The following is a 9,436-nucleotide window of genomic DNA, read 5'->3' on the forward strand; positions in this document are numbered from 1 at the left end:
TGTCTTTATTGTGAAGTTATTACAATGAACAGTATGTATAGCAGCTCATAGGCACATTTCACTTAATCAGCAGAGACTGCAATAGAAGTACTGTTTGCTGAGAACGCACAGCAAGATTTGAAATTGTAAGCAAAAGCTATTTTGTAGCTCCCCTATGTCCAAATGTCATCCTGTAGAAACTGCTGACTTCTATCAGTCTAAGCTTTAGAACAAATTAACTGTTTCTGTTACTGCCTGATAACTATCAAGTGACCTTTCATTACACTTGTTCTTCCCTCAGGCAACTATTCCCCTCCAAAGTGAGCCGCAGTCACCATTGCCTACTTCAAGCACCTCCATGTCACCAGTGCCACCAGCGCAAAGCTTTCAGTCTCCTCCAGCGAGTAGCAGTTCTGTCACAATAACAGCAGCTCCCTTTCAGGCTATGCAGACTGTAAGTATGCAACTTGAGGCCCCAGAAAAATAGCTGACAATAATGCTGGTAACTTAATCCTAATACTGAGAAACTGCCTTCCCTTGGTATAGTACAGAACTTCATAGATCACTTTATTTTCATGTTAAAAACAGATTAGAACTCTGCTTTTCCAATGCAATGAGAACTTACAACCAATTATTTAAGAATAGAGATACTGATTTTGCTCTGTAAAACCCCAAAATATAATACTGGGTTATCTTAGTAGCCTTAAGGAGCTAAGAGGGAGAAGTCAGACCTGAAATCATCAGATTTATAGCTGTGCCCCAAGATAAAATCGACTGTGCTTCAACTGTTCTTATGCATAAATGTCAAATAATAATAAGAGGGAATCCTGAAGCATATAGCTCTTAGTCCTAAGCTTTCTGAAGCCTGAGCCTGTCTTGCTGTTTTATAAACTGTTTGCTTTAGTGGGGTAAGACTTGCTCAAAAGAAGGATAATGAATTACACCCTATTATCTCGTTAATAAGTACTCAATACAGATGTCTAAAGAATAATCCACACATTGAGCGGTTTCTTGCAAATACAATTTTTTCAGGCCATACATAATTGCTGATTTTCTCTAACACTACTGATTTTGCTGCTATCTAGTAATCTGCAGTGCAAGCTTAGAGGGACTCCAAGAAGGGTCTGCATTTAGTTGTTAGTGTTCTTTTCCCTGTACTTGGACTTATCTACTCCTCTGATACCTTCTTTGGGAGATGCTGCAAACCTTTATTTAACGTTCTTTCTCAAAAGTAGGCTTAGAGGTCATTGAGATGCTTGCACAACTTGCTGAAAAATCTGCATCTTGCAACTTTGAGACATGTGTAGTTGGGTTTGGTGGAAGAGGGTAACTAGCAGCCTTTCAAAGCCCAGGAATTAACAACTAAAAAACTGAAGATATTCTGATGAGATCAGTAACAAACTCACAACTATAACTCTCTCCTTAGTTTTCTGTATCTCTAGAAAGAGGCTAGAGTAGAACCTTCCTCAGAGGTACAGAATTTTGATAAGTATTATAAATAAGGCAAGTGACAGTAGGGAGGTGGCTCTTTCTAAGCCAGTTCTATTTAAATTATACGAAGGACCTAGGTGATGATTTTTCATGAAAGTGGAGAAATAGCAGCCTGCTATGATCAAGGAATCCAGAGTCGTTCTGGGGTCCCTCTCTGTAAGATAAGTAATCTGTCATGATGTAAACATGGAGTCTTGGTCTCAGTAATTTAAATTATATCTGAGCCTAGAGTTAGTTCGGAGTGCTTTTGATAAAAATATCACTTGAATTAATTCTGTGGTGTTTTCAGAGATCTTAAATGTTCAAAATTTCCCTGGGAGTTTTTGGGTCAAACTAGCAAACATCTATCACTAAATTGCTAGGATGTTAATTCCTCTTGTAGTGGTGGTAGTCTAACTTCAGGATGCAGGGTTTTCTTCCCTATATAGTTTAGATTCTCATTACTGCCAGGAAAGCACAGCCATTGGATATTATTAGATAGCCAGGAGTCAGACGATTTCTTGTCACATTGTGAGAGTACAGTGACAGTAACGTCAGCTTCTGCTTGTGTCCTCAGATGTCCAAATACCCTGTTGCTGCCATTGTGCTTAGGGAAGCTTAAAGGTACATCCTACATGTAGTTCAAAGTATTTTGATTGGAATTTCACCTCTAATCCTCAATAGTAAGAAAAAAGTAGACCACTTGCTACGAATAGTCCAGGATGTGGGTGTTGACAGTCTAACTGCACAGCATCCTCAAATTTCTTTCAGAAAGAAGATTGCTTTGGATTGCTTTCAGTTTATCTGGTAAATCAGAATCAATTTATGGTGTTTTACAATGGTTCGAGCTTTATACTCAATACCTCAATATAATGAGGGGCTTCTGTGCTGGCTCCCTGTTAGAGGAAACACTTGGCTTCTTGACCCTGGATAAAGTGTTTATTTCCCACTGTAATTATAGAGGCTTCTGCAAATGCCCAGAACTGTCAAGCTGTAAAGCTGTTCCTTGTATCTAGTTGTAGTTTGTCTTGCCTTGGTCTGTCTTCAGAGAGTTTATGGTCTTGGACAATGTTTAGATGCACCTCTAGACTCAGTACTGCTGATAGCTCTTTATATGAAATTTAGATCCTTTTAATCAAAATAGACTTCCTGTTCCGTATTGATTCTATTGACAGCATCAGTTCTGGTAACTTTGGGTTGTTGGCGGTAGAGCAGTACAGTCACTGGAGTGACTGAACTCTGATTATTCAACCATCAGTAGTACCTGTGCATCACTGTACTGTCCAGGCTGTAGCATTAAAATTCAAATTACAAGAGAACTTAAAACAGAAATAGGAAAGTAGGGGCTCTGTTTATCAAAGGAGTGAAGGCTGTCTAATATGGTATTTGTCTGAATGGATAAATAGCATTAGGTGAGTACCAAGACCTAAATTCTTCCCAGATGTGAAAATCCCATCTCAATGTGAGCTATCCCAGCTTCAGGTTAAAATCTGTACGACAGGTGGTCAATGAGTCAATCCAGCAGGTGTCTTCCTATAGAAGCAAAATAGCTTAGTGTGTGGTAACTGCTCTTTTGATGAAACATTGTAGCAATGATGAATCAAGCTACATTTCTTGGGTAGTAGCTACATAAATAGACCTTCTAGAAGCAAACTGAGAAGGAAAAGGATGGGCTGAAATACAATAGTCTTGACTTTCTTAGAAATGGTTGTTCCAGAAACTGATCTAGGCATATGGATTTAAACCACAGCATAGCAGAGACTTCAGTTGGTAGTGTTAAGCACGTATCTTGAAATATGTTGTAGGTATTTAAAGTGAATGCACCACTGCCTCCGCGTAAAGACCAGGAAATTAAAGAGGATTCTTCATATTCAGCTGGATATAACCAGAGTTTCTCTACAGCAAGTACACAGACAACTCCTCAATGCCAGTTGCAGCCTTCTCATGTTGCAGAACAAACCTCTCTTTCACAAGAATCTCTCTCTTCAGGTGAGAACTGTGCTTGTCTCTCTAATTCAAGTAGTCTTGAAAGTTCTTCGGGTTACTGTATTTTAATTCAATGTGTGCTTTGAGTCATTCCAGGTTCTTCTAATTCAGTGAAATTCCAAACTGCTGCTATGTAGTACCTATTAATGTTAGTTACATCAACTCCAGTCTAGTTGATGGTGTGGCATGTAAACATTATTTCAAAACTGCTAGCTGACGAAAGCCCTTTTTAAACTAGTTTCTGTATTAGTTGTATGGACAGTGTCACCTACAGGCCTGATAGAGAGAATTTCTCACTTACTGAGAAACTAATACTTGTCAGAGTCAAAGAAGGGTTGGCTTGGAACCGAAGCCAAGTATCTAGCTTTCCACAGTTATCTTAATTGCTGTTGAGATTGAATTATCTCGTCTTGAAGGATGTCAGCACTGAGGTGATGTAGTTGATTGCATAACACCACTAGAGGTCTTGCTAGTAAAACAGTGTCAGTTCTAAGTGAAAATTCTTAATCAGGTGTTACTTTTTTTCTAGCATGTACTCTTGATACTGCTAGCAAGCTTGCTTTGACCTATGTAACTGAATCTCGTTGAAGGCATTAGACTTACACTGACAGCCTGGGTTCTCTACAGTATGTTGTAACAAGCGTTACACCCTACAGAACAAAGGGGAAGATCCCTGCTTGTTTGGGCTAATGAAGGGGCACAAGAGCAGGATATTTGGAGCAGCTTAGTCTCTTGAACTGTTTTCCTCACTTCTAGGTGTGTTGACTTTATACAGTTGTAAAAAGTTTGAATTCATCTGTACCTTCTCTTTTAAGCAGTGAATTATCAACCTGATGGAGCTGTTCCTGTTAGCAATGGTAGCCTTGCCTTCTATCCAGCACAGACTACTGTTATTCCCAGACCCCCTCAGCCTTACCTTAACAGTCGTGGGTCTGTCAGAGGATCTGCTAGAGGTGGAAGGTCATTGGCTAATTCATATCGTTCCCCTGGTGGGTACAAAGGTATGTCTGTGTTTACTACCACCTTAAAAAATCTAGTGTACACTAGAAATAACTTAACACAACATGATATTAAATTTAGTTTCTTTATGTGAAAAGTCTTAAAACAAGATTAAGAATAATGTGCAGAGAATTGGGTCTTTGGTAGGACTTAAGCAGGTGCATTCTGACTTTAGGTGTCATGTGAACTGGCAGAGCATTTCATAGCCTTTTGCATTACAAAAGTAGAAATTGTCACTAATAGCTTATTAAATGACATAATTGTATAGACTTTTTGCTTGCTGTTTCTTTTACTGTTCTGAGCTTTTTATGCTATTTATTCTTTCTCCTGGCATCTGTCTTGTCAAGATTCTGGGCAAGTATTTTCTATTCAGATATTGCTGCCTTTGCCCAAAACAAGATACTCTTTGCTTAGCACTGCTGGCTTTATTTACCATCAGAAACTAGGATGGGGGAGAGGTTTGCAGTAGTTGAGAGCCCTTCTAGGTTAATAACAAACTGAAGTTTTAAGAGGAGGATTGTTTTGTCTCTGCAAATCAGTTGCTATTCTTATGCTAGTTGGTTTCAGTTAACTTTAAGCAGACTGACTTAAGATTCCACTTTGAGGTGGAATATTGTGATAGTAGCTTCAGTTATTGGGCTGAGATTGCTTAATACTGTGGAGGGAATGCATACCCGACAATCAGTTGAATAGTTCCAACATAACAGCAGATAAAGGTTTAGTAGTGTCTGGTGCTAAATTGCTCACAGTTCCTCGTTAGCTATTAGACTATTAAGGAGGCTAAATACTGTAGTAGTGCTTAAGTGTGTAACAGTAACAGCAAAGCATCTCTAACAGCAAAAGTAAGTGTTTCATAGTTCTATGTTAAATCCTGTCTCTGGATCCAGCAAGTTTTTCAGCTGTTCTGTGAGGTCCCATTAGTATCAAACAAGTGATTAAGCTCTGTTAGTACTTTCAAATGTGTAATTTTAGTAGATCCATAGTGGGTATTTGAGTAGGTAATGAAATGCATTCCTTGTAGGAGTAATGAGACTCTGCTCCAAATTCTGAATTAAGGAGTAGATGTGCAATTGTGTAACTGTAAATACACATTTGCCAAAACGGAGCTCTAGTTGTATTGTACTGTAAACTAAAAAATGAGTAATATTGAATAATTAACTTTATTTTAACAGGTTTTGATGCTTACAGAGGCTCACCTTCAATAACTAATGGAAACTATGGCCAGCTGCAGTTCCCTGGTAGAGATTATGCTGGAATGCCATATTCTCAGAGGGTGAGTATTGACTTTTGTTTCTAGTAGCCTTTCAAGCACTGTACAGGAGCTAAGTATTCCAGTACTGTAGCTTTTCATTATCTTAACAGGTGAATTATTCCTTATGAGCTAGAGGTTAGTTTTGTTTCCCAGACAGGACTTGAAATAGGAAGTGTTCAGACAGGTATTTCTGATAGGCTGACTTTAGTCTGAAGGGAATCTGAGATGCAAACAGATGGCAAATAGGATATGGTATAATGAGTCTATTTTTTAAGGATTTGAAAGTTGGTAATAAATGCCTCCTGTAGTATAAAATAATGAACTCTCAAATGGAGTAACTGAGAACGCAGTTTGGAAGAAAACACAAAAATGTGTAAGAAAGAAAAGGTTCCTGGTAAGAGGAGGGTCTTTGGCTTTGAAATGAAATATATTCTTCTGTATGGCTCATGGACTTCCAACAGACCTGAGATTTAAGGTGAACTCAGTGAATTGAGTGTATAGTTCAGAAGCTAACTTGCTAGAGCTGACATTGAAATAGCTCTTTAATGCCATACAAGCTATTGTAAAAGTAAATTTTACAGAAAAAAAGGCTGTTTATCTACACCTTGATTCTGAATCCCATAACTGTCTATGCTAGAGCTGGAGTTAATTGTGCAAATGAAAAAGCATGATATTTGATAGCCACGCTGGTTTCCATATTTGCATCTTGCTAATACTTCTGTGTTCTTTTAGGATGTTAATTACCAGCAGTGCTATAAAAGAGGTGGGATAACTAGTGGTCCTAGAGCAAATTCAAGAGGTAAGGCCAATACCAGTTTCCCAGTGGCACGTATGTGCTTGGGCACAGCAGATGCTGGAGTGTTGTGAATAGTGATAAAAACAATGTGCCATTACTGATCAAACAGATCAAGTTTGGTGTAAATTAACAAAGCTAGATGGAAGCTTAAGTACTGTTCTTCGCCCTCTTAACTCGGATGCCTGGAAAGATAAACAGCTTAAATTTTGGGAGTCGGGTGCAGAAAGCTTGAAAGCAATTCTGTTTTTTCAGACTTGATATATTCTGTCATCATAAGCCGATATGACCTGTTAAGGATGCAACTCCAGATGAACAGTATTTGGGTAACTTTAATGGGAATTTCATGTCTTGATGGTGACTAAATGACTACTTGGCTTTTGGTCATCCTGCCATTTTTTTCAGGAGCTCCATTTTTATCTAAACTGAGAAGCTAGCACATACTTTTTGTGGTAGTATATGTATGTGGCAAGTACTAAAGCTAAAACTATTGCAAGCTACTACTCTTTTCTACTTAGAAGTACTGAAAAGTCATTGTTCATAGTTGCATTTGGACCATAATTTAAGTGTAATGAATGTAAATTAGCTTCAAAGTTTTGTTCTAACTTGGGGTTCTTTGACAATTTCTGGTAGCTGAAAGACAAGTCTTTTGCAAAGCCCGTGCACTTGCCACTTAAGCCTGTGCCTGTGCACTGAAGGCTATCCTTATGTTAAAATGATTATTTATCATTGCTAATGATCTTTTAACAGCAGGGTGGAGTGATTCTTCTCAAGTCAGCAGTCCAGAACGAGACAATGAAACTTTTAACAGTGGTGACTCTGGACAGGGAGACTCCCGCAGCATCACCCCTGTTGATATGCCAGTGACAAGCCAAGCAGCCACCATACTACCAGTGCATGTCTACCCTCTCCCGCAGCAGATGAGAGTTGCCTTCTCTGCTGCTAGAACATCTAACTTGGCCCCTGGAACTCTAGACCAGCCAATTGTATTTGATCTATTGCTGAACAACCTTGGAGAAACTTTTGATATCCAGCTTGGTAGGTTCAACTGTCCAGTGAATGGTACATATGTCTTCATCTTCCACATGCTGAAACTGGCTGTAAATGTTCCCCTGTATGTGAATCTCATGAAGAATGAAGAGGTCCTGGTGTCAGCATATGCAAATGATGGGGCTCCTGATCATGAAACAGCTAGTAACCATGCGGTCCTGCAGCTGTTCCAGGGAGATCAGATCTGGTTGCGTCTGCATCGGGGAGCCATCTATGGAAGTAGTTGGAAATACTCCACCTTTTCAGGATACCTCCTTTATCAGGACTAAAATCCAGTATGATGTTTACAAAAGAGCTGCTCCAAACACCTTGGTGGAGGGGGGTGGGACTAGCTTTGCACTTATTACTGACTTTATTGAAGATATGGGGTTCCATTATTGGGGGTAATGATGGTCCTGTTGTGCAAGGTGAAATCATGGAGTTGGGGTACTGAATCAGCACTAATTTGGCACTTTATCAGTTGTGATGTAGCCTTGCTAGTAAAGCTGTGAATGTATATTGTTTGCACTTACCCTAAACTGTATTAATGTCCAGCTTACTACACTATTGATTGCCTCAAGTATGGGCTATTCACAATGCCTTGTTGTGCCTCAATAAAACAACTTAATATGCATTTTAGTATTAATCTTGCCAGTAGTCTTTAAAATACATTGAACTGAGCTTATTCCTGATGTAGGGTGTACATGTGTGTAATTACACAGAACTTGCCTTCAAGTTTCAATAATCCACGGTAAACTGTATAATTTAAATGGGATTATCTTGCTTGATTGATACCATTCTCAAGTGTTCTCTTGACCAAAATGAATTAATGGTTTAGTTATTACCTGCTTCCTTTTTAACTGAAAGGTCAAGAAATTAGAAGTGAAATGCTACATACTTCATGCATTTAAAATAGGGAGTCCTAATATCCTGACAAAATCTAGCTTTGTCACATCCACCTGTCTTTCAGTAGTGATGTAGTTGAAAGCCTTAAGCCTTGAAACAGTCATTTGAAGGCCTGACTCATGCTTTTATTCAGCTGCAGTATAAACAGACATGTATGGCTGGGACTTCAGTTGGCTTGTAATGTAAGTTACTTCTTTCTTTCAGAGAACGGCTGAGGAACTTGGTATTTGTAGAATGCAAGCAGCAGGCTTCAACTGCATCAAACCTGAATAAAAATGCCAGGAAGCATTTATGACTTTTTCTTATAGCTTAATGGGCTGTGTGACCTGTCTTCAGCAGTCTTGTGGCCTGAGAACTGAAGAGCTATGATGTATGTCTTTGTCTAAGCTGCAGTATGTCAAAGCGTGTGGGGCATTTCAATGTTTAAAATGGAAGAGCGAGCTGGTAAGAAGATGGCAGGTCACTGACTCTTTCTACTTTTAAAAGCTTCAATAGTTTGTTTTAGCAGTAGGAGGTATTTTATCAGTACACCAAGGTAGCTAGGGCAAAAGCCAGACTGGTATATCTTGGGATGAACCAGAACTACACAGACTAAAAGCAGTTCAGCTATCTGCTTACTTAAATGAAAGTAAAAACCAAAATGGAATTCTTCAAACCTTATGTAAAGCTGCTGTTTCTTGGGAACAGGTTTTGTGACTTCCAACTTTAAGCTTTCTCCCCTGCTATCATGCAGATGCCAAAACAAGTTGCCTGGCACAACTTCATGAAATTACTGCCATAAAGATCCTGGGTTTATTCCAAGCTTAGATTTCTCTTTCATATTGATTTTGAGGGTGGTAATACTTCAAGTCTTGGTTTAACTCCTTTGGCAAGTTCTCAGAAGAGAAGTTTAGGCAGGATAAAGCTTTAGGGAGCTTAGTTTTTATTATTACAGATGATACATGTCAAGCCTTAACCACTGAGTACTTAAGCCTGTAGTTTAGGTTTTAAATATGCTAAGTCTGACTGTAGCCAGTGGTTTA

At 38.9% G+C, this 9,436-nt stretch overlaps 1 protein-coding gene across 3 annotated transcripts in view; it reads left to right on the top strand.

Moving 5' to 3' along the window:
* Positions 1-8,142, top strand: part of CAPRIN2 (caprin family member 2) — a 32,796-nt gene extending 24,654 nt beyond the window's left edge. For 2 of the 3 annotated variants that reach the window (XM_069860170.1, XM_069860187.1), the window contains 6 exons: positions 281-433; positions 3,255-3,438; positions 4,251-4,436; positions 5,607-5,707; positions 6,419-6,485; positions 7,230-8,142. In XM_069860170.1, the coding sequence (XP_069716271.1) occupies positions 281-433; positions 3,255-3,438; positions 4,251-4,436; positions 5,607-5,707; positions 6,419-6,485; positions 7,230-7,798 (1,260 nt within the window). In that variant the 3' untranslated portion in view covers positions 7,799-8,142. The remainder of the gene's footprint in view (positions 1-280; positions 434-3,254; positions 3,439-4,250; positions 4,437-5,606; positions 5,708-6,418; positions 6,486-7,229) is intronic. The other variant, XM_069860178.1, reaches the window with a different exon arrangement.
* Positions 8,143-9,436: the final 1,294 nt, after the last annotated feature.

Source organism: Phaenicophaeus curvirostris, chromosome 1, assembly GCF_032191515.1.
Source record: "Phaenicophaeus curvirostris isolate KB17595 chromosome 1, BPBGC_Pcur_1.0, whole genome shotgun sequence".
Classification (NCBI taxonomy): Eukaryota; Metazoa; Chordata; class Aves; order Cuculiformes; family Cuculidae; genus Phaenicophaeus; species Phaenicophaeus curvirostris.